This window comes from Girardinichthys multiradiatus, chromosome 20 (genome assembly GCF_021462225.1).
Source record: "Girardinichthys multiradiatus isolate DD_20200921_A chromosome 20, DD_fGirMul_XY1, whole genome shotgun sequence".
Classification (NCBI taxonomy): domain Eukaryota; kingdom Metazoa; phylum Chordata; class Actinopteri; order Cyprinodontiformes; family Goodeidae; genus Girardinichthys; species Girardinichthys multiradiatus.
The window spans coordinates 33,352,321-33,378,160 of record NC_061812.1 but is presented as its reverse complement, the minus strand read 5'-3'; the positions used below and the strand labels follow the sequence as shown (position 1 = coordinate 33,378,160).

Sequence of the window (25,840 nt, the reverse complement as noted above, 5' to 3'; positions counted from 1 at the left end):
AAAGAGGAAGCACACCATATTTTATTGATTGTCCCACCTGAAGTTCAAACACTGTCCAGGTAGATGAGGGGTGTGTACTTGCCACCATGTCCCTACATAATTATGAATTTAAAATTTCAGACTTTTCCACACTTTTGCATTTCAAAATGTTAGAAATAATTTTAAATATATATTATTTTCTTGACAATTATTGACACTTGGATATAAATCTGTTTATGCAGGTGTGGGGTTTTACTTAATGTATGTCCCACTCATAGAACAACTAAATCTGGGTTTGATTTAGCACTATGGTATGTTTCAAATATTAGACTTATTAGAAATATTAGACTTTTATAATTTATTATTATTAGACTTTCCTGATTGAAATTATTTATTTTTCAATAGTATTTGTAACATTCTGAACATAACATTTTTACAGATTTAATTGTGTTTGTTCTAAAAATCTTCTGATTCAGACTATTTCACTGCTTTTTTCATATCTGCACCAATCAGTTCTATTTTAAAATCTATAACATTTAGTCGTATTAAATCTGGACCAGATTACACTACGCTAAAAACAGATTCTGTAAAGCACAGATTTGTTAACCTTATATTCTGTTTGGAGAAAAAAAATGCAGTTTAAGTATTTTGTTTGCTCCTTAAACTAGATCTGGTTTAGGGACCAAGGGTCCAGCTTAAAAGCCTGATCTAAGAGGGTCTAGAGGCTAAAAGAAAAACACAGCGTGCATTTATCCATGGTATCTCTGTCAGTAACTAAAACATTGAGTTTGACTTTTGTTGTAATTAAATCTGAATTCAAGTGCTGCACACATAATAGTTTTACCCAATTACATTTATGTAGATGGAAAAAACAGACATAAATGACAATTAAAGCGTTAAAGACAACATAATTTAAAGTAAGTGTTACTTAACCTAATGAATTTATTAATTTTAAAACAAAGTATAAACAGCCAATAAAAATATACCTTTGGACAAAGTAGAGAACGTCGTCCAATCGGCAGTCTCGTCTCTTCTTGAAGTCAAGAAATACAGCGTGAGACAAAAGGGTGTCGTTCAGTGGAAGCTTTGTCACTGCAAACTCTGTGGCTTTATGAAGAAAACATCTTGCAGCTTTGTAGAATTTGGAGACATCGCTGAGACTAATCTCACCAGTTTCATTCAGTCTCGTCAGAGCAGCTTTTGTTGTTAATCCTGGATCGAGGTCACTGTCTACAAAGGCAAAAAAAAGGTATTGAAATTTTTTATATCTAAGCCAAGTCAATGTATAGAAAGGATGGACATTTTAATCCACGCATAAACAAGTTATACTAAATATTGCTTGAAATCAAAAGTAGAGCATGTTAAGTTTTCTACATTACAGTTCCATTTAGAGTAAAATAGAAAAAGCAATACAGCAATATGTAAAAGTTATGGTGAGTAGATGCATAACTAATCCCCACGCAAATCACATTTTATCTGAATGCATTTAAAAACCTTAAGTAACACTGTTTCTTAGAGCCACTAAAGGTCAAATAAGGCAACTGTCCACAATTTACACACCTCTGTATAAATGTAAGGTTTTTATGATGCAAAAAAATTGACATTAAAAAGTATTTTCCACACAAACAATATAATTTAAGCGAAAAATTGAAACAACACAGTGTAAAGTAAAAATCTAAAAAACAAAAGTAGCAATAATCTGGTTGCATAGATCTGCGCACCCTTTTATGATTTATTTGAGCACCGTGGGAATGAGTTTTAGTCTTCTTGATTTCACCCCTCCAATCAATTATAGTGAATCTGCTTGCCTGTGAATAAATGTCTGCTGTCCAGGTAATATTTTTATGACACAGTCACTAATATTTGAGGCAACAAGAATGTTACAAAAACTGGAAATTTCTCTAAATTTCATGAGAATTCAGGGAGGTTACAATTAAATCCACCTTGACTAAAATCTCCCAAATCCTTTGTGGGGAATGTCTAATGGAACAAACATGGAAATTGTGGGGCATAGCATACCTACAGGAAAATATGGCAGTGGCAAATTCATGCTGTGGGGTTACCTTTCTACAGATGGTCTTAATGAGGGGGTTAAAGTTAAAGGTTTGGAAAAGCTTAGCAGAAGTCCAGAAGTAAATTCCACTTACAATCTGTGAGGTCTGTTAAACAGGGCTGTGGACAAAACATGTCCAAACAGTCTGATAAAGTTGGAGAACTTTGGAAAGGTAGTGATTGCAAATGTTGTCAAGTGAAGATATGGGATGTTAATAGCAACCTAGTAATGAAGAATGAATGCTAAAATTGAATGCAAGGTTAAGGGTGTGCACACCTATACAACCGGGTGACTGCACCTTTATATTTGTTATTTTGTTTTCGGTTGAATTGTCCTCATTAAATATCTCCATATTTGTGGAAAATATTGTGAAATCACTTATCTCATGATTGTCACAAAAAAGCAGGATTTTAACATGGGTGTGTAGACTTTTAAAAGGAATTGTATTTACAGAGGCATGTAAATCTAGATTAAATTGTAAGAAACTGCTTGTGTTACTCACAAGTGAATAAAAATGTTTGGAAAACAAAAAACAACATGCACCGGTGTTTTACAGCAGGAAGCAAACCCCATTAAAGCACGTTCCCAACTTCACAACATAGACACCAATGTCTCCTCTCAACAGATTCAAAGTCGGTCTAACATCCTAGCATGCTTCAATCAGAATAAGAAGAACCACAAGAAAAGCACCATCGGGGAGCTTACCAGCTGCACATCAAATCTAAATAACTAAAATGTTTGTCTGTCTCCAAAGCTATGCAACGTCATCAACATACTGTATGCCTCTAAAGATCTTGTCAATGAGCCACAGAGTTCCTGGGTGTATATTCTCAGAAAAAGTTGTCATGTTCTACACTATTAAAAGACTAAACGTGAAAGAAGTAATGAAATAAAAATTTATAAATATTCCAAATATTAATATGGTCTCTAGCAAACAAAATGCCTTACCAGAAAGCTGGTTTTCTTCATCTTTATAGCCGACCTTCTCTGGGCTAGTTTCATTAAAAGTCTCCGGTTTGAGGAACTTCAACATTAACATGCTGATAAAGTTTCTTATCTGAAATATAAAACATGCAATTCTATGAAATTAATTCACCCTAAATAAAACGACCAGGAACTCAACCACCTGACACTACATACCTGGCCATGGAGAAGATGCACACAAGGATCCTGCCTTTGGAATATCTGGTTGAACTCCACAAATGCTGGAAGAAGTGCTTGGTAAAACAGTAGATGGACCTCAGTCATTGGATCCTGAAACCTCATACGCAATCTTACACCCCGACCCTGTGTTTCATCTGCAAAACACAAACAGCTATTTTTTTTTTTCACTCTTCATTAAAAATGAGGAAAAACTTAGCAAAACAATCTTTCCGTACCGGTAGATTTGAAGTAGGTTTTCAGATGTTTGTAGAGCCGCATTATATGATTGACTGCAAGCTCCAATCTAAGCCATCTAATGTTCACATTCTGCAAAAGCTCCATGTACTGTGTGTCACAAAACACACGAAAATCTAAAATAAAAAAATAAAACAAGTCCAACAAATTAAAGACCATGTTTGTTATTCAAATTAGTCATGTTATCATGTCTTTTTTATGTCACCTAGTTATTGTTGGGCACAACCTCAAAACACATTAACACCTAAAGCAACACATAGAAAACTAGGAGCCTGTAGTCTAAATGAGAAATACCCAAACATTCTTTGGTGATCATGTCAACACCACTCACATTTATTGGACCCCTGGTAAATATGTGTAAAAAGTCTTAAAATAAATCCATCTTTTATGGCAGCAGCATAATCCCACAGGGAAATATTATGATAAGTACAACTTTTATTTAAGTACATTTCATTTGTAAGAAATGCAGAAAAAATCTCTAAAGCTTCATTTTAAGGCCTTTCTACATATCTTTATCAACAGTGTCAATTGTTGTGGACGATGCTGTATTTCTAATACTTTTTATTTCAAGATACTGTTGGAAAAAGAAAGTACGGTTGAACTTTAGAGAACAAATGTAACATTTATACACCACAAAGTACCTAAATGTACCGTACACTGGCTGCAGCTGAACTTAAAGCTGGGATTTTGAACTTAATTAAGAAAAAAAAAAACTAATGATGCCTCAACCCTCCAATTTGCATATGACAAAAAATTAAGTACTGGATTAGTAAAATATATAACAGATAAGAAATTCACCATCTGGATGGTTTGTGTTGGACTTGAACCACAAACCAAGGTCAGCGCACATGTCCTCTACATCAAACCTTGATTCCTATAGAGAGAAGAGGTTTTTATTATGTTATAAAATTGATTAAACATTCCTCTTATAACTCTACACACAACACCAATAATGACATGAAAAAAAATTTATATTTGCGAAAATATTAAAATTAAAAACAAAGAAATCACATGTGTTCACAGCTTATGCTCAATATTTCCATAATGCACATTTTGCAGCATTTACAGCCTAACTTCTTCTTGAATATGAGGCCTCAATGCACACCAATCTTTGGGCAGTTTTTCCCATTTCTCTTTGCAGAGCCTCTCAAGGTTCATCGGGTTCGACAATAAACGTCGGTGCTCAGCCATTTTCAAATTTCTCCAGAGATGTTCAAACAAATTCAAGTCTGGACTTTGGCTGGGCCTCTCAAAGACATTCACCAAGCCTGTAGGCCCTCCTTTGATTTTCTGGCTGTATTCTTGGGCTCATTCTCCTGCTGAAAGATGAACCATCACACCAGTGTCAGGTCAAAAGCGCTCTGGAGCAGGTTTTCATCCAGGATCTCTCTGAAAATGGCTACATTCATCTTTTCCTCTACTGCTGAGAAATATTCCCACAGCCTGATGCTGCCACCACCCTGCTTCCATGTAGAGATGATATTGGCCGAGCAGTGGCTGGTTTGCTCCGAACATGATGCCTGGGATTACTGCCATGAGTTAAATCTTTTTCTCATCAGACCAGATAATTTTATTTCTCATGGTCTGAGATTCTTTCAGGTGCTTCTTGGCAGACTCCAGTTGGGCAGCTAAATGCCTTTTACCAAGCAGTGGCTTTTGTCAGGCTACTCACTGGAGCTCTGACAGAGTGACCAACAGGTTCTTGGTCAGCTCCCTGACTAAGGCTCTTCTTCCCTGATTACTCAGTTTAGAGGGCCAACCAGCTCTAGATAGAGGTCTGGTGGTTCCAAACTTCTTCCATTTACAGATGATGAAGACCACTGTGCTCTTTGGGAACTTTAAAGCAGCAGAAATGTTTCTGCACCTTCCCCAGATCCATGCATTGAGACAATAGTGTCTTGAACATATTGAGACAATTCCTTTGACTTCATGCATTGTTTGTGCTCTGACATGGACTTTCAACTGGGGGACCTTTTCAAATCTTGATCAATCAACTGGGTTTACCACAGGTGGGCCCCAAAAAGGCTGTGGAAACATCTCAATGATAATCAGCAGAAATAGGATGCCCCTGAGCTCAATTTCTAGCTTCATGGAAAAAGCTATGAATACTTATGTACTTATGTGATTTGTTTTTTATGTTATTAAATTTAGGTGCAAAAATACAAATAAAAAAATTCACGTTATTACTGTGTCTTGTGTGTAGAATTTTGAGGGAAAAACGTATTTAATCAGTTTTGGAATAACACTAACATAAAATGTGCAAAAAGTGAAGAGCCTGTAATAATTTCCAGGTTCACCGTAAACTCTGTTCGTAACAAATAGCAAACTGAAATTACCGTTGTATACAAGCACACTTTTCTATATGAATGTACATATTCACCTGATAATACATTAGGCTACTTGCCCGTGCATTATCATGCACAATATGGCAGGGCCAGCCTAGGACGTACACAGCAGGATTCTGGTCCAAAAGTATGATTTTCCTAAATTTTTCAGATGCCAAATCGACCTTGGTATCGTTCACTGACAAGGCGATGCAATTAGTCCATGGGATGAAATAAGACTGAAGTGCTTCATTAATTTTTCTGCAGATGGAGTCAGGAGTGCTCGCTCCTGCAGTAACACCCATGTTAAGAAAATTCTTGACTACTCCCTTAGGACTCCAGAGTTTAACAGTGAGTGGTTTCATCTTCTCTTTCCCTGTTAAAATAGCAGGAACACACAAACTGTAATGTCAATAGAACTAGGAAAACATTCACAATGAATATGATTGCTTGGGTATAAAAGCAAACATCAGCGGTCATCACATACTTTACCTCTCTCACCTATGTTGTTGGATCCCTCAATGGCCAGAGAGAAAGGCTGTTTGGTGAGATTCCTTGCCATCTCATTCATCAGATAAGGAGCCACACATTTATTTATAATGGCAGTGGTCTTTGTTCGAGCTGAAGAGTATTTGCTGGCAATTCTTGAGTCTGGAAAGCAGTGTTTAAACAGAGGACTGAGGTGATCTGAGAAGGCTAGAGGAATGTCATGTTGCACCAAGGTGACAGCCACTTTAACCTCTGCTCGTCTGGTCTGTATGGAAGAACAATGAATAAAACAAGGGTCAGTTAGAATAGGTTGTTCATTTAATACAACATCCAATTAAATAAGTAACCAAAAATACATGGGGAAAAGAACCTTTAATGTCTCCAATCAAAGATTATTACCTGTGCTTCAAGTTTGTCCACTTCTCCTGTTTTTGGAATTACAGCCATTTTCAGTTTTAGCGAGCTTCCAAAAAGTTTTTCATAAAACTGTAATTTCTTTATGTGGTAATCTCTTTTGAAGTGCCGTACAACATCCGCCCTGCCTGAGTGCCTGCACTCCAGCTCCCGTCTGCACACTGTGCACCAAAAGTGGAACGGTGTGCTCCCAGCTGTGATACACGACCACTCCTCCTCCCACTTTGGGTTGAATTTGGAGTTGTATGTGGCAGCGCCGGTCTTCTTTTTCTTGGTCACTGCACCGGGCTTAAGTAAAGGAGATATGAAACTTGTGTTCATCATTATTTTTGAGTAAAAGTTAACACGAAGGTCAATTTCTCACCGCAAACAGAGAAAACAGGCTTCAGCACCTGATATTTGAAGGCATTTGTTTATTTAAAAAAATAATAATTACTTTGGCATAAATAATAATGTGCTATTCAGAATGTAAAGGACATCGCTCTAAGTGCACAATGGATAGCCCAACTATAACTACATGACACAAAGTACTGGAAAAACTTTAAATGCAACAGGACATTGTAGTATACTGCATGAAAGGCCTATTAGATATAAACCATCTAAGAACTTACACATCGAAAACAGAATATTGACAAAAATATGAAACATATGTAGAGAAGCTGTAACGGACAACTGGAGAAGCAAAAATAAAAAAGGTTGATTCAAAGCACACTTATAGCAAAAGTTAAACAGCATTCATTTCACTGATTATCTAGTGTTTTACATCCCTACCAGAAAAACAATCCTTATCGCTGGGCTTTTTCTCAGCTGTTGGATGGAAAAATCCAACTTTCAGATATTCTATTTCTCTCATATTGCTTGACGAACCGAAGGCATGAAGCTAAACCAATTAAACCCAACAAATATGAAGTAGTATCTAACTAAAACTAAAAAGATAACTAGGCCTCGAGTCTCAGTGGGCCGCACTGCGGTCTTCCGTCCCTATGCCCTGCTTATTCCTCATGGTACAGAGCGTAATCAGAAAGAACGTATCCTCCTTTCTGCGAAAGAGCCCAGTAGACAGCAAAAAAAGAAAGACGTTTTTAAGTCCCTTTGTTTAACCCACTGTAACTATTTTTTGACATTAATTTAAATGGATCAAGAACAGAGCCCAGCATTTTAAACAATATTGGTACTTAATAACTGCAAATACTACAATAATAATAAGTCGTAATGTCTAGGTAAAAAAATCATCATAGTGTACAATAGAAACTTATATTATTACAAATTATAGCTTGAAAACTCCCTCATTCATAATTTTACATTCAGGCTATACAAAATCACAAGATCTGTCATCATCTGCTGAGTCTTACTAGTTAATTCCCTAATGTGTGGTTGGTAGAGACATGCTTAAATTCATTTTTCATAGAAAAAGGTTAAGCCATCTAAAAACACTCCATTTACTGCTACTATTTTACAATTTATTTAGAGTGGGATCTACTTACCATTTTAGTGTCTGCAATCTGACCTTAAGAGTCAGGAAATCCAAAAACATGTCGCACTTGAAGTGGCCCAGGTTATTGCTGGTCAGTCTGGTGCCATGATGTCTACATCTTGATGCTGTCGCCAATTGGTGAGAACAAAATCGGATCTAAAGGCTATTTTTAGTATCCACTAAAGATACCAAAAATGGTTTTTCAACTCATTACAAAGCAAACGATTCCACAAGCAAATGGTTTTAGAAAGCATCATTTCTTCAAACCTTAATGCAACCTTGATTATATCTTAGATTTACAAAGTCGTTAAACAAACAAAAAGTTTAATGTTAGGCAGAAAAGTTTATGAAACAAGATGCTTGACAATTGTACGTTTCCTTTGTACTCGGAAGTCACATTTTCCAACTTCCCAGTTAGAGATACAACAAGAATAGCCCCAAATTTAGGATGCTTTACAGTTGAGTTTTCCAACTTTGAAACCCAACATACCAAAATGTAACAAAGATTTTAGTTGCTACATCCTCATAAATATTTCAGATTAATGTATGCAAATCAACATTTACAGATAAACCTAAAATTATTCATACCCTTGGCAGTAAAAAGAGCTTCAATTTTGAAACAATTTATCTACTTTATATACCTTTTAATGAAAAATATTATGTTCAAAATTATTTATACCTTCTTAAAAATCCATGGAAAATTATTTATTGGCATGACAGCAATCAAATCCTTTTTTATAAGTGCTAAGCAGCTTTTCACGTGTTTATAACTGGTACTTTTGAGGATTTATCTTTGGAGATGAGCTCCAAGTCTTTGAGAATAAAAGGCCTCCATGCCATAACCCTAATCTCTGACTCTCTGTGCAGATTCCTTAACAGATTCAAGTGAGGCTCCAAAAATTTTAACGCAACGTTAAATCAGAAGAAACATGCAGACAAAATTAAAAGATAATAAAGCTTTCAAGCAAACCCACTTATTATAGAAAATTAGAGTGACAAAATACAGTACAGACCAAAGGTTTGGACACACCTTCTCATTCAAAGAGTTTTCTTTATTTTCATGACTATGAATATTGTAGCTTCACACTGAAGGCATCAAAACTATGAATTAACACATGTGGAATTATATACTGAACAAAAAAGTGTGAAACAACTGAAAATATGTCTTATATTCTAGGTTCTTCAAAGTAGCCACCTTTTGCTTTGATTACTGCTCCACACACTCTTGGCATTCTGTTGATGAGCTTCAAGAGGTAGTCACCTGAAATGGTTTTCCAACAGTCTTGAAGGAGTTCCCAGAGATACTTAGCACTTGTTGGCCCTTTTGCCTTCACTCTGCGGTCCAGCTCACCCTAAACCATCTTGATTGGGTTCAGGTCCGGTGACTGTGGAGGCCAGGTCATGTGGCGCAGCACCCCATCACTCTCCTTCTTGGTCAAATAGCCCTTACACAGCCTGGAGGTGTGTTTGGGGTCATCGTCCTGTTGAAAAATAAATGATGGTCCAACTAAACGCAAACCGGATGGAATAGCATGCTGCTGTAAGATGCTGTGGTAGCCATGCTGGTTCAGTATGCCTTCAATTTTGAATAAATCCCCAAAAGTGTCACCAGCAAAGCACCCTCACACCTCCTCCTCCATGCTTGACGGTGGGAACCAGGCATGTAGAGTCCATCCGTTCACCTCTTCTGCGCCGCACAAAGACACGGTGGTTGGAACCAAAGATCTCAAACTTGGACTCATCAGACCAAAGCACAGATTTCCACTGGTCTAATGTCCATTCCTTGTGTTCTTTAGCCCAAACAAGTCTCTTCTGCTTGTTGCCTGTCCTCAGCAGTGGTTTCCTAGCAGCTATTTTACCATGAAGGTCTGATTCACACAGTCTCCTCTTAACAGTTGTTCTAGAGATGTGTCTGCTGCTAGAACTCTGTGTGGCATTGACCTGTTCTCTAATCTGAGCTGCTGTTAACCTGCAATTTCTGAGGCCGATGACTTGGATGAATTTATCGTCCGCAGCAGAGGTGACTCTTGCTCTTCCTTTCCTGGGGCGGTCCTCATGTGAGCCAGTTTCTTTGTAGCGCTTGATGGTTTTTGCGACTGCACTTGGGGATACTTTCAAAGTTTTCCCAATTGTTCGGACTGACTGACCTTCATTTCTTAAAGTAATGATGGCCACTCGTTTTTCTTTACTTAGCTGCTTTTGTCTTGCCATAATACAAATTCTAACAGTCTATTCAGTAGGACTATCAGCTGTGTACTGTATCCACCTCCTGCACAACACAACTGATGGTCCCAACCCCATTTATAAGGCTTGAAATCCCACTTATTAAACCTGACAGGGCACACCTGTGAAGTGAAAACCATTTCAGGTGACTACCTCTTGAAGCTCATGAACAGAATGCCAAGAGTGTGCGGAGCAGTAATCAAAGCAAAAGGTGGCTACTTTGAAGAACCTAGAATATAAGACATATTTTCAATTGTTTCACACTTTTTTGTTCAGTATATAATTCCACATGTGTTAATTCATAGTTTTGATGCCTTCAGTGTGAAGCTACAATATTCATAGTCATGAAAATAAAGAAAACTCTTTGAATGAGAAGGTGTGTCCAAACTTTTGGTCTGTACTGTATATCGATACACAGTTGTCACTGCAGTATCATAGTGTGCATTATTTGATGCCATATGTGGTCAGATACTTGATTTCAATCGTCAAGCATTTTTATTTTTAGTGGCTGAGAGGTTTAAAGCTCAGAGAGACATTGTATAATGGTAATTTTCAACCGTAGTATCATCATTACATATTTTCCTGATGTCATGCAGCTCTATGTGGAATATTGTACCCTTTTTTGTCTGTTTAATTTGACATAATCATAACAAACTGATAATAGCTGGTTAATTCGTTGAGCTAACTGCTAATTGTAGTTTTAAAACAGTATTACCTTAACATACGTGATGGATGGCGCACCTTTAGTTTCCTACTATTATCGTTTGTGGTTTTTACAAGTGGAAACATTTCCAAAAAACTGAATTTGTTTTCAATTTACTCATAGAAAAAAGGGTACTAGCAGCATGCAGCAACGGGGGGAGAGGCGGGATTGTTTTATTTTATGCTAGGTCAGAGATTACTTTTTAAGTCTTGCCTGCCTTGGAGTACATTCTTGAGGAGAGTATATTTGTATTTGATAAAGCATGCTCACAAACGAAGCAACCCATGCATAACTATATGTTTTGCTAAGGATGCCCAGTACACTAGAGCTAACCCCTACAGTGAAATTTACAAACGCTGTGATTTAAGGAAGACTTTTTTCACACTTACATCTGTACTTGTAGTTTCAGGATTTGTTTGCTGGTTGACATTCATGCTGTCTTGATTTAGGACTTGCAGTGAGGCGCGTGCAGCTTCATTTGCCTCTGGGACGGACCAGGCTTCCCTTTCACTTCCATTGTCATAAGCTGAGGTGGTGGCAGAAGAGTCTGAGTGCTGATCAGTCACCTCTCTGTATGCCTCTGTGATGCAGGTTGCTTTTCCTGCTTCTTCTTCTTCTGGATCATCTTTTATGCTCATTGCAATGTTGAAGTTTTCCACATCCCCTGGCCATTGCTGCTGTTCTGTTTCCAAGTTAATTTCGCATTCAATCATCTCTTCTTTAGGTCTTTTGCACAGCGGCTCTGATGTCTCAAGGCCCGACGTTGGGTTTGGCTCCAAAGGTTGCCTTCTGGTAATTGTGGTTGTTCCTTTGTACAGACTGACGTCTATCATTTAGAAGAAACAAAGAAGCACACCCATATTAGTTTACAATACATCTTGTACCTTACTTTACGAATCAAACACCATGGCCTATGTTCCCTTGTTACATTAATTTGTGTTGTACCTACCAGAAATAAATAACCCTCTTAAACCAGGTGACCAATTTCATGATTTCTACACCACTGGTGGGAATCTTTGCTTTCAGGGGTGAATGTTTGTACAACAGAAAAATAAATAAATAAATAAATCTATACCCCCCAGTTGATTCGAAATGGAGATGGATAGATTAACGAATAACTGAATGAATGAATGAATGGATGGATGAACAGAAGGATGGTTTGATGGAGGCACCGAAGAACAAAAGGCTGGACAGATAGATGCTTAGATGGGTACAACATTTACACCACATGATAGAGAAAATACAAATCTTTTCCATACATATTCAAACCTGAAAAATCCTTTATTCAAATTCCAGAATTGCCAGGCTGTGTATGAACTCTGAATCTGCTTTCCAAAGACTTCCACCAGCAGCAAAGTTAAGCTAATGTGCTTGTAAGATAAATTCCGATCGATGAAAGAAACATCACTTTTAAAACTCGGGTTAAACGGGAGTCATAAACTAAGGTTAGCAGACATTGCAAACATTTAAAAGAACAAACCTATCCTGTGCAAATTTATTTCAGGGCCTAGCACCATGTCCAACATGCTCCTCAGCCGTTTGTTTTCTTCGTAGCAAGCCTCCATCATGCTTTCAACCTCACCGAACACCTCCACGGCCAGCGCGGTGAAGTGTTCAGTTAAAAACGTCTTAAAACCCTGAAGTCTTACGTTTTCCATTTTAAACGATGTTACTTAATGAACAATAACACCCCTGTTGCCCGATAAAAATGCAACAAAATAACCGGAAGTGAAAAAAAATCTTTACAACGAGTTAGTGTTGCATCTTATTCACTAGCGCCCTCTGCAGGACAGACGGCGTTAGACAGAACAAATAAAATACAAGGTTACACTCAGAAGAGATAACATTGGCGCATGTTTCATAAACTTAATCACAATTCGCCTGAATAAAATCAACGCACACGCATGTAGATGTAGGTATTTATTTTTACAATGTTGCAATATTTTACAATATATCAGGAAATAAAAGTATCATCATATATTTAGTCTTCCTGCAGTAATAACAACGAACTCCTGTTCATGAGGTTTGCCAACCCTGCAAACTGATTATGTGATTGATTGCTGCCTTCGCTGTTTCTAAGTATGTTTCCACTGTTTGTTATGTGAGAGAATTACTGAACACACCGTTTATGTTGTAAAGTTATGATTAGAAATAATATTGTGCACAGTTTAGCAGCACATTTAGACCAATATTGCTATGGTGAAAAGCCCATCAACAGTAAGTTTAGATTTTAGCACAGTATTGGTCTTTGTTATAGTCAAAACTACATGCTGATATTCAGTTATAACTTTTTATGGTTAATTTATTGCCATAGCAATTAAATATCATAAAATATTGTGATGTAGTAAAAAATCCTGGATCTGATTAAAATGGAATGTTCTCTTGTTTTTTCCTTTTGAAGATTACTAAGAGAGAGAGTGTAATGTGGTTTCCATGGGAAGACATGAAGTCGAAGATTTCTAATCAAAGATACCTTGACACTGTGATCAAAGCACACATTTTTAAAGGCTTCACATCTATTTTATATGACTTAGCGGTGCCCATAACAAGTTTTTCTGGGGTACATACCCCAGGCTAAATCTTCTGTGCTGCAGTAAAATTTCCTGAATGAATTCCAACAAATCATTCCAACCATTTAAGAACAAAAGGCCTAATAATCCCCTTTAAAAGTCCCATTCATTTGATGGGAAACACAAAGGAACCAAGACAGACTGGAGCATTATGCACAGAACTGTTTGTACAAACAACATTACTATGTGAAGCCAGAAAACTGAACAAATATTGCATATACAAATATTTTCCGCATTGGAAGCCATAAGTCCCACAGAATGTCCATTTCAACACTGAAACATGATTTTAGAAAAAGATGATGTTGCATACTCAAGAAGACTTGAAACCAGGGATCATGAATTCATTTCGACAACAGGTAACAAAGTTCATTTTTTTTATTATACGTGTTGTTCTCATATTTCTATTGTCAGTTGTATTTTTCAGCCTCAGGGGCCCACTGACAACAAAGCTTGACTTTTGGACTAAATGTTTGCATTGTAGATATTGTCTCTATGATAGCCAATATATACAGACACAAATGAATTCATACATTTATACATTAATTTATTAAGGTCCGAATTTATTTATTCGCAGATCTTGTGCCCGAGGGTGACTTTATGTCTAGTAACGCTCTCGATGGTGCCACTAGTTGCGGTACTCGTGATCCTATTAAAGATATTTGTTTTTTAATATGGAATCAAACTGAGGGTTGTATTTCACAAAAATGCCAGTGAGGTGTTTTTATCAGCACAAAAAGTTGAACCTATTTGAAATCCTTTTGCACATCCTTACCTTGGGTGTAAATAGCTATGAAGGGCTCTGTCAATGCAAACATATATGTAAAAAAAAAAAAAGATATGAACGACAAATTATGTAGTTAAACAGATTTAATTTCATAGTTAAATTTTCTGAACTATGCCACGAACCTCTGAATCCATTTGCTCCAGAAATACCTAATGCTGGGGGCCAGCAGGGGGAGATAATACTTGGAGGGAGGAAAAGAAGAAAGCGGGGAGGCAGGCTGCAAGTGACAGCCGAAGTGGACCGCTGAAGAAAACAGTCGGTAAACGGGATCAAACGACGACCTTACTGGACAGCTCCGCTGGGGAAAAAAGTGCAGCAACGTTTGGTTTCATTCAACGGCGACAGTTTTCCGAGTTTTTGCCGACTTGTGGGTAAACTTTTGCCAGTAAAAGTAATGGCAACCTGAGGTAACACTGTTGCTTCGAGCCTTCGCACAGGTATCTTTAGTTAGCGGTTGACATCGAGCGAGCAGAAGCTAAAGAAGCGTTTACGGTCCCATCGAGTAACCCGCTTTTGTAGCTTGCGTGGGGCTTATCCAGAGAGCACGTCAGGAGGTCGGATACTCGGTAGAGATGGGTGACATAAACCCATCGACATCCAATGCATTTCAGCCAGAGGTGAGTGATTTATGTAACTGTGTTACAGTGAGTAGTTTTTGCTGTCACGGCTAGCAATGTTCAACTTGATCGATATTTGTCACCGCACGGCACAGCCAGTGTTAGCATGCTATGCTAATGTTGTCATAACGTTTAAAGTTACACACCTTAAACTTTAGGGAATGTTTATATGTCTGTATTCGGATGTGTTGTCATATTTGCTTAGTGTGTCGGTTCTGTTCATTCAAGCGCGACTTTGTGACATGGTAATGCTCGCCAGCCCTGAGTTTCATCGTAAAGAATACATTCCATCATCATACCGAAGCATGCTAATACCAATGCTGGCTAACTTGACCTGTCAAACAACATAGCTTCATCGTCAGCTAACAGTTGGCTAACATACATGCTTTTATAACTCAGAGGGATACTTTTTATAGACTGTAGTTAGTGTGATGCGTCGTTGTGTGTTATTTTTTTTTTCTTTTTTCCCGGCAGCTCATCGGAGTTGTCGCTAGCCACGTAGCAACGGCTGTTTACCTCAAGCCAGACCAGCTAATCGTAGCTGTTAGTTAGTAGCTGGATTCATCGGTGGGGGTTGGTCTCCAGCTAAGGTCCCGACAATGGATTGTGTTGAATCGATTTCACTTTTCTTCACGCCAAACAGAGTCTCTGTTCATGGCGCCGTGCCATTTCTTAGTTTGCGGAGTGTGGATGGTGCACAGCCGGTCACTTCTCTCGTTAATGTCATCGCCATGTTGAGGGTGTTGATGTTGCGGGTTTCAACAACACGTTGTGTGTCTTTGTTAGGGTTTCAGTCCGCCGTACAGGAGGAGGACAGTGGAGGATTTTAACAAGTTCTGCACGTTTGTGTTGGCTTACGCCGGTTACATCCCGTACCCACAAGAGGTAAGTCGAGAGTAGCTTCTTGTCACATATAAACATACCATGCTGTTCGCCTCATTTTTATTGTTAGTCTAACCTTACTTATTCTTACAACAGACAAAATAAAATAAAAAAAAATCTCTAAAGGTGAAAAAGTATTTGTATGTATTTTAGAAATACTTCTTAAGTATCTTATCGAAAGGCTTTAATCTACAGAACTTTAAAATTATTCAGACGTCATTTATGTTTGTAAAAAGTAAAACAGTTGCAGCGTTTTCAGCAATGGAAAACACTGTAACACTCTGGGGTGGTTATGTCCTTCGATTTACAGTGAAAGTTGTGAAGAAATGACTCAAAATAACAAGAAAATGTTTAAATTTCAAAATGTTATATATTGCTATGAAACGTTCAACAAATGATCATCGGCTTAAGACATACAATTTTAGTGGTTAGAATGAATCTCATTTTATTGATTTATAATGGTCCCTTTATTGGGCCAAAAGACCATGTTAGTTAATGTTGAATGTGGTTTTGCTGTTAAAAACAGCAACAGAGGATATTTTGCATTGGAACAGGTATTACACCTGCATTTGTTTACAAATCAAAAAATTATAGTTAGATTTTAAAATTGGAAGCTAAAGACTGTTGGGTTGATTTAAAAATATATATATATGCCCATCCTGAGGTAAATCGAACACTCTTTATTTGGACCAACACTTAATCGAACAGCACCAGCCTTGTCAGCAGGAATGGGGAAAAAGAATAGAAATTCTGGATATGTTTACATTACCAACAGGAATTAATCTAAACTATAACATGTAATGGAAACTAGATACCTTATAATTATACCTGTAACACTGTCTTTACTGAAATCAACATGTTTATGGGAAATTGATTAAGAATATGTAAATAAAAGCATCTGTTATAATCACTGTCTGTTGAGAGCAAAAATTAGATCAGTTTGAACACAAAGATTGATTCAGGTAAGAGTTTGCACAGGTCAGGGTATTTGCTGGATCTTAAAGTCTTGAATTACGCTGATCAGGATTTTCTTGGCTGATACCATTTTCTGGTTTTCCTTGAGGTTGGTCCTGGCAGTGTTGATTGTGATGTTTTGTTTTTTTCTTTTGGTAGGCGATGTAACTTTATAATATGCTGCAGATTCCTTGATAGAGCTACAGGTCCTTCTCAAAATATTAGCATATTGTGATAAAGTTCATTATTTTCCATAATGTAATGATGAAAATTTAAAATTCATATATTTTAGATTCATTGCACACTAACTGAAATATTTCAGGTCTTTTATTGTCTTAATATGGATGATTTTGGCATACAGCTCATGAAAACCCAAAATTCCTATCTCACAAAATTAGCATATCATTAAAAGGGTCTCTAAACGAGCTATGAACCTAATCATCTGAATCAACGAGTTAACTCTAAACACCTGCAAAAGATTCCTGAGGCCTTTAAAACTCCCAGCCTGGTTCATCACTCAAAACCCCAATCATGGGTAAGACTGCCGACCTGACTGCTGTCCAGAAGGCCACTATTGACACCCTCAAGCAAGAGGGTAAGACACAGAAAGAAATTTCTGAACGAATAGGCTGTTCCCAGAGGGCTGTATCAAGGCACCTCAGTGGGAAGTCTGTGGGAAGGAAAAAGTGTGGCAGAAAACGCTGCACAACGAGAAGAGGTGACCGGACCCTGAGGAAGATTGTGGAGAAGGGCCGATTCCAGACCTTGGGGGACCTGCGGAAGCAGTGGCCTGAGTCTGGAGTAGAAACATCCAGAGCCACCGTGCACAGGCGTGTGCAGGAAATGGGCTACAGGTGCCACATTCCCCAGACCTGGGCTTCAGAGAAGCAGAACTGGACTGTTGCTCAGTGGTCCAAAGTACTTTTTTCGGATGAAAGCAAATTCTGCATGTCATTCGGAAATCAAGGTGCCAGAGTCTGGAGGAAGACTGGGGAGAAGGAAATGCCAAAATGCCAGAAGTCCAGTGTCAAGTACCCACAGTCAGTGATGGTCTGGGGTGCCGTGTCAGCTGCTGGTGTTGGTCCACTGTGTTTTATCAAGGGCAGGGTCAATGCAGCTAGCTATCAGGAGATTTTGGAGCACTTCATGCTTCCATCTGCTGAAAAGCTTTATGGAGATGAAGATTTCATTTTTCAGCACGACCTGGCACCTGCTCCCAGTGCCAAAACCACTGGTAAATGGTTTACTGACCATGGTATCACTGTGCTCAATTGGCCTGCCAACTCTCCTGACCTGAACCCCATAGAGAATCTGTGGGATATTGTGAAGAGAACGTTGAGAGACTCAAGACCCAACACTCTGGATGAGCTAAAGGCCGCTATCGAAGCATCCTGGGCCTCCATAAGACCTCAGCAGTGCCACAGGCTGATTGCCTCCATGCCACGCCGCATTGAAGCAGTCATTTCTGCAAAAAGGATTCCCGACCAAGTATTGAGTGCATAACTGTACATGATTATTTGAAGGTTGACGTTTTTTGTATTAAAAACACTTTTCTTTTATTGGTCGGATGAAATATGCTAAATTTGTGAGATAGGAATTTTGGGTTTTCATGAGCTGTATGCCAAAATCATCCGTATTAAGACAATAAAAGACCTGAAATATTTCAGTTAGTGTGCAATGAATCTAAAATATATGAATGTTAAATTTTCATCATGACATTATGGAAAATAATGAACTTTATCACAATATGCTAATATTTTGAGAAGGACCTGTAGTAGTTTGGAAACCAACAGAAAATGAAGGAATTATAAGATATGCATCAAAGCAAATGTCGCCAACCTTTTATGTGTTTTTTACTAAACTTAGAAAAGTTCATCAAAGTACATGGTTTTGGGTCATTTATAGACTGCGGATGGTATGGGTTTTTAGTTTTAAAGCATTTAATGAACAGGGGGGAAATACTTTGCTCTTTTGGTGTTTGACCTGCCGATCAAGGAAAAAAAGGTTTGATTTGGATCTTTTACAACGTCTTTAAAATTTAATCATTTTAAAATGTAGGCCTTAAGAACTCTTTCATTTCTTCAGTCTTTATTCTAGTTTTTATTTAAGTCTTAAACTTGTACATTTATTCATTAATCGCTTCTTCCATTAATTTATTTCTAACAAGTGCACTGGCGGCAGTCATTTTTTGTGTGTGTTGTAGTTTTTGCCGAGGAATTTGGATGTAGTTACCGTGTAACAAAACTACGAGGTCCATGATTAATGGCAGCAAACAGCCCTGTCAGAAGGTATTTATTACTGATCCTTTAGCTTTTCATGAAAAGCTGCAAAATAATTCTACTCCTGAAAAGGGTCTATTGTAGATTGTTTAGAAAATAAAAATTAAATGTTTCTTGTTACCATAAGCATGACCAGCTCTTTCTTCTTGGGATATACAGGTCCTTCTCAAAATATTAGCATATTGTGATAAAGTTCATTATTTTCCATAATGTCATGATGAAAATTTAACATTCATATATTTTAGATTCATTGCACACTAACTGAAATATTTCAGGTCTTTTATTGTCTTAATACGGATGATTTTGGCATACAGCTCATGAAAACCCAAAATTCCTATCTCACAAAATTAGCATATCATTAAAAGGGTCTCTAAACGAGCTATGAACCTCATCATCTGAATCAACGAGTTAACTCTAAACACCTGCAAAAGATTCCTGAGGCCTTTAAAACTCCCAGCCTGGTTCATCACTCAAAACGCCAATCATGGGTAAGAAAAAGTGTGGCAGAAAACGCTGCACAACGAGAAAAGGTGACCGGACCCTGAGGAAGATTGTGGAGAAGGGCCGATTCCAGACCTTGGGGGACCTGCGGAAGCAGTGGACTGAGTCTGAAGTAGAAACATCCAGAGCCACCGTGCACAGGCGTGTGCAGGAAATGGGCTACAGGTGCCGCATTCCCCAGGTCAAGCCACTTTTGAACCAGAAACAGCGGCAGAAGCGCCTGACCTGGGCTTCAGAGAAGCAGCACTGGACTGTTGCTCAGTGGTCCAAAGTACTTTTTTGGATGAAAGCAAATTCTGCATGTCATTCGGAAATCAAGGTGCCAGAGTCTGGAGGAAGACTGGGGAGAAGGAAATGCCAAAATGCCAGAAGTCCAGTGTCAAGTACCCACAGTCAGTGATGGTCTGGGGTGCCGTGTCAGCTGCTGGTGTTGGTCCACTGTGTTTTATCAAGGGCAGGGTCAATGCAGCTAGCTATCAGGAGATTTTGGAGCACTTCATGCTTCCATCTGCTGAAAAGCTTTATGGAGATGAAGATTTCATTTTTCAGCATGACCTGGCACCTGCTCACAGTGCCAAAACCACTGGTAAATGGTTTACTGACCATGGTATCACTGTGCTCAATTGGCCTGCCAACTCTCCTGACCTGAACCCCATAGAGAATCTGTGGGATATTGTGAAGAGAACGTTGAGAGACTCAAGACCCAACACTCTGGATGAGCTAAAGGCCGCTATCGAAGCATCCTGGGCCTCCATAAGACCTCAGCAGTGCCACAGGCTGATTGCCTCCATGCCACGCCACATTGAAGCAGTCATTTCTGCAAAAGGATTCCTGACCAAGTATTGAGTGCATAACTGTACATGATTATTTGAAGGTTGACGTTTTTTGTATTAAAAACACTTTTCTTTTATTGGTCGGATGAAATATGCTAATTTTGTGAGATAGGAATTTTGGGTTTTCATGAGCTGTATGCCAAAATCATCCGTATTAAGACGATAAAAGACCTGAAATATTTCAGTTAGTGTGCAATGAATCTAAAATATATGAATGTTAAATTTTCATCATGACATTATGGAAAATAATGAACTTTATCACAATATGCTAATATTTTGAGAAGGACCTGTATGTATTTATTTAGAATCCCTGTGGATTTCACTTGTGGCTAAAATCAAGTCGTCAGTAATCATAACGGCATGTGCTGTATATTGTATAACGGGCTGAAGTTAGGTAGCCTTGGTATAAATGCTAAAGATAAGAGGAAACTCTTACCAGAGACAAGAAACGCAAGTGGGAAAAGTGTTATGTACCTTATTTATTAGAAAAGTCTTATGAAATAGATAAGTTCATTTGCTTGAGTTTTTTTGTAATTAATGTAGGTCTGACATTTAAATCATAATAGTCCTAAAATAATAACAGTTTCACTGAAACTTGCAGAGGCCCTGGTTGGTTTTATTTATTGTTAGAAAATGTGTATTATAACTTCAAGCTTCTATTCTTGAATTGTGTTTACTATAAAACAGAACATGTGAGCAAAGTTCTTCTCTACAAAACTCATTTTCTGTTTAGGTACATAAGACAGAAAACACAGTGGCATTGTCTCCAACAGGTTCCTTTAGGTCTGTAGTCTATCTCGATACAAGTCTGTAGTGCAGCTTTTTCACTTCCAGACCAAAAGTAGGTTTTTTTTGTTTAAATGTAGACCACTAGAGGTTTTACACATGTCTACAATGCTTCCTGTCATTCTTTGTTTTGTTTTAACAGTCAATTCAACTTGCAGCACTGTTCCGTCACATTTACACTGAACCATTCATCGGCCTTTATTCACTTTTAACATTTCTTTATAATATTTTTATTAACATTTAATTCTGCTGCTTAATACATAAAGGCATCCCACCTAAATACTTGTGAAGAGACTTCACTGTGTTGCAACCTCTGTTTTGCCCCCACTGATACTTGGATGGTAGGGGTGCACCTTTGATGGCCTCTGTTTTATTTCTGTTTAGATGCACCAGTCAGTTTTGTGGTTTCTGAAAAATCTTGAATTGCAATTATAATTGATTTTTTTATTTCTCTTTAAGAACTTTAATTATCACCATTAAAGTATTCTGTTCCAGTCTTCCTGCCATAAGTAGTCAGTAACTATTTAATAGTGTAAGAAGAGACACTGTAACACAGAGTCCTACTATGATATTTTTAAAAAAAGCTTTTTTTAAAGCACAGCTTTAATGAACTTCAGGCATGTCTCAACATGTTGTAGAAACTGGTTTACTTTTAATGGTCCTCTTACATCTCTGCTTTAATTGACTTCACTTTTCAACAACCTTACTGACACTGAAAATGGCAAACTTTGAGTCTTTCTGACTCAGTAACAACTTCCACATGGAACAGTTCTGTTAAGTGTGTTGCATTCACTGACCAGAAAATTATAGTATTTCTGGGGTTTAAAGCTGGCCTACCATCCAGTTCCAGCCACCAGCCGTTATCTCTGTCCACCTCTAGTTTTTACTGAGCATCACTGATTTACCTTTCCAGGATTCTCCCCTACGCAGTAGCTCCAGTCCTCCCAACAGCACAGGCAGCACTGCTGACAGTGATGGCTGGACCCCAGGACCCCCATCTTCCTGCCCCCAGCGCCCACCAAAGGTGCCCCAAGACAGGAGCAGGAAACGTCCACAGCTTGCACCGTCGCTGTCCAGTCACAGCAAACGAGATGTAAGCTTAAACTCTCGTCACATAGTTCAACGTCTTTGTTCGATCACAGTTTGATATAAAAACTATGCTTTCTCTGCAGCGCACAATCTCCACCTTGCATCCAGATGACCACAGGAAAGCTGAGAAGCTGAAGAAGAAGAGGCAAAAGGAGAGGGTGTATCACTCGGGTGAGGAAACAAGGGCACCCATGGAGACCCATAGAGCAGAACCGGAGGTTCAGTCCCCTCTTTCCTTTGGAAGCCGAGTAATTAAAGAAGAGCCTGAAGATGATTTTAGCATTCCCCTCCTCCCCCCGTGCCTCCCCAGCCCTTCACCCTGCAAGGAAGAACCCAAGGAGGAACATCGACACTGGGATGGTCGAGACCTGGAAGAAGGGGTGGTAAAGGTACAGAAGGTAGAGGGCTTTTCAGGAAACCGAACCGTGTTCCGCCAGGGGAAACAAGTAGTGTTTCGAGACGAAGACGGCTCAGGAGAGGATGAGGACATAATGGTGGACTCTGGTAAGATGCTGTTGTGCTATAAAATACAGAACTCCTGATTGATGGTTTAACAAAACAGAAACACTGACCTTCTTCTGTCTTTTCAGACGACGACTCGTGGGACTTGGTGACTTGCTTCTGCATGAAGCCCTTCGCTGGCCGAGCCATGATCGAATGTAACAAGTGTAACACCTGGATCCACCTGTCGTGCGCCAAAATCCGCAAGAGTCACGTGCCAGAGACATACGTATGCCAAAGCTGCCGAGACACATACGGACCCCCAGATGCCCGGCGCTCCCACCGCTCGCGCATCGGCTCTCGTAAACATCTGCTAGACTGACTCCGGGTCGGACCGTGAACTCTAAGCCCCTCCTCTCTGCCTCTGTTTACCCTCCACCTGCTGGACCTGACCCCCTCATGGCCGACCAGGAACCCACATTTTCTAAAGACACTTTGGTTGGAACTGTCCCCCAGGCCTTATCCCATCTGCAGACAGTTTGGTTGCTGTTTTAGATCTACTGGGCTCCGTTTCTTGCTTCCTACAGACTTTGTGCGTAAGGCAATCACTGAATGGACACCTGTCTGTAGCGGACATCAGAATAGCATCAAATTATCAATGTTGAGACTTGGTACACTGGAAACGTTTGAACTGCCATGTGTAGAAATACCTTCACAACTGCCACCCACCTTGGTGCATGCTGGGATTTGTGGGAGAAATGGTTTGCATTTTTCCTCACCTTTGTTTGTATTTTAAAACCTATCAGAGCATAGAGACAGAAAACATGTCTTTCTGATTAAAGTGGATTTGTTTTCTCTAGGATGGCTCCACTGTTACGCCATGTACCGTTTGTAAAACAAGTAAAGCCTTGTTATTTGCTTGAGATGGTGCTATAGTATTAAGCTGAGGTATAATCCTGTAGAACAAAGATGTAGGTTAAGCTACTAAGGTCTGCATCTGCTTTATCTGTTTGATATTTTTTAAATTTTCCATTATTTAAGACATTGTTAAAGAATGTCTTGGAGCCTGTGAGCCCATTCACCAAACCAAGCGCGGCTTCTTTTCTCTCGTACTTTACAAGCTTGTCTTCCAGCCTCTGAGTCGAGATTGTTTGCGGCTTTACAGGTGCATCGCAATAAATTAGTAAATTAAAAACGGTATCGTATGTAAATTCATTACAAACGCGATAGATTTCAAGCATTGATTTAGGCTAATTTTAAAGATTGAGGCTTACACCTCATTTAAATCTAAAATTTATTTTCTCTGACAGATCTTACATAAGACCAACAGAACTGACAAGTATGTTTATGTACTGATCAGATTTCTGGGAACCTGATCAGACTTCAAGAGGAACTATAGGAAACAGTTTATGCTTGGGGTTAAGATCAGGGGCGTTCAGGCACATAGATGCCATGGTTAAAGCAGGTAATGTTGCTTTTGGCAGTGTGAGCAGGTGGCAGGTGCTGCTGGAAAAAGAAATGAGCATCTCCATGAAGCTCGTCAGCGAAAGGAAGCGTGAAGTCCTGTTAAATTTCCAGGTAGACGGCTGCACTGATTTTGGACTTAACAAAACACAGATGACATCGCTCCCCAAAGTATAACTTTGTGGAAATGCAAAATTTCCTTTGGAGCACTGAGCAATATTCCACTTCTATTATCTCGATTATCGTTTACATACAGCAGTTCAGTTTAAGCAGCCAGCTTCTTTGGCTATGATGGTTTGTGGTCTGTGGTTCTTGCGGAAGGAGTCAATCACTGCTGGACTACTGTCAGATTGTTGATTGGTATCAAGCAATATTCAACCTTTCTGAGAAACTGCATCTGGTATGATTGGTTTGATAACCCTCGAATTAACAGCAAGAAATGCTTGAAGCATATCACTCTGATGAAGCTATAAAACAGTTAAATTTTTTGAACTGACTTGCTGAAATGACCTTTTCAGTGATGTTCTTTGTTTATGGAGATGCACCTGTATATGCAGGAACCTCAAGCTATGTTTTCAGTGTTTGAACAGTGGTTTTTCTTTTCATCTTTACACAAAGAAGACTTTGAAAAAGTTAAAAAGCCAGAAGGACTGCAGTGTTCAGTGCAGGTGTTGTTTAGTTCTGGTTGGTATGACATTGACACATTTTATGGCACGTTTTTCTTGGTCCAAACCATCACAGTTTCATGATGGAAAACATTTGTATAAGCAAACTCCGAGGCCGTCCTGTTCCCAATTTAACGGATAAGGAACGTAGTTAGGTAAGAGAGGCTTTCTGAGGACTCCAGGTAGAAATATGCATGTCAAAGTGTTGGCTTGAATGAGAGCGTTTGCCATACATGCGCTGCTATGTGTTCCTATCAAAGCTTCATGGTTTTATATTTGATTGTTTTTAAATGGATATTTGCAAAGAAAAGTCGATTTTCGTTGCCTTTTGAACGTTTTAATCAGAGCAGATTTCAGTCTCTTACAGTGTTCATTTCCATAAGAAAGAAGTGTAATGGGAAATGTTTTATTAAGATGTCTTATGTTCTGAAACTTGGTCCAATTTGGATGAAAGTTCTAAGCTTTGTTATTTAAGTGCCATCTGCTGTTTGGGCCTGTATGTGTGGACTACACGTTGTTTCCGATTATATAAAAAGCCATATTTTAGACGGATTTTAGATGCAGGAATTTTCGGATCCTAATCCAGGATGGGGTTTTACAATGCATAGGGTTAGCTTATCTGTGCACTCGTCTTCTGGTATTCACTAACGTTAGGTACTTTGTACCAGCATTTGCAGAGATTGGGATGTTTTCATGACGTTTCAAACCAGAATCATTGTCAGTCCACAAGACGTTTGTCTTAAACAGAATCTGAAGGCGTCTACGTCTTAAAGAAATTAATCTATACTCATTGTGATCCAGTTCGCCTATCCTGATCCTGGGTTGTACCATCCCCTTACTGAGAAGGCGTTGTCTGTACTGTGGTGCAAACTGTTTCTGTGAAACTATTGTAAATAAAGCGGTACCATTTTAACCAGA

At 38.7% G+C, this 25,840-nt stretch overlaps 2 protein-coding genes across 7 annotated transcripts in view; one reads left to right on the top strand and one right to left on the bottom strand.

The window, feature by feature from the left end:
• Nucleotides 1-15,795, bottom strand: part of LOC124856284 — a 20,413-nt gene extending 4,618 nt beyond the window's left edge. For 2 of the 6 annotated variants that reach the window (XM_047346590.1, XM_047346594.1), the window contains exons 1-11: nt 12,538-12,803; nt 11,447-11,883; nt 6,643-6,945; nt 6,247-6,508; nt 5,811-6,130; nt 4,229-4,304; nt 3,412-3,546; nt 3,173-3,330; nt 2,981-3,089; nt 1,150-1,209; nt 966-1,012 (exon numbers count right to left, since the gene is read on the bottom strand). In XM_047346590.1, the coding sequence (XP_047202546.1) occupies nt 966-1,012; nt 1,150-1,209; nt 2,981-3,089; nt 3,173-3,330; nt 3,412-3,546; nt 4,229-4,304; nt 5,811-6,130; nt 6,247-6,508; nt 6,643-6,945; nt 11,447-11,883; nt 12,538-12,715 (2,085 nt within the window). In that variant the 5' untranslated portion in view covers nt 12,716-12,803. Of the gene's footprint in view, nt 1-965; nt 1,210-2,980; nt 3,090-3,172; nt 3,331-3,411; nt 3,547-4,228; nt 4,305-5,810; nt 6,131-6,246; nt 6,509-6,642; nt 6,946-11,446; nt 11,884-12,537; nt 12,804-15,544 lie in introns of those variants that run through there. The other 4 variants (XM_047346595.1, XM_047346591.1, XM_047346592.1 and 1 more) reach the window with 4 other exon arrangements.
• phf13 (PHD finger protein 13) lies at nt 14,595-25,840 on the top strand. Its single transcript, XM_047346597.1, has 5 exons — nt 14,595-15,028; nt 15,815-15,913; nt 22,177-22,356; nt 22,436-22,856; nt 22,943-25,840. The coding sequence occupies exons 1-5, from the start codon at nt 14,984-14,986 to the stop codon at nt 23,173-23,175; spliced, it is 978 nt and encodes a 325-aa protein (XP_047202553.1). The 5' UTR covers nt 14,595-14,983; the 3' UTR covers nt 23,176-25,840.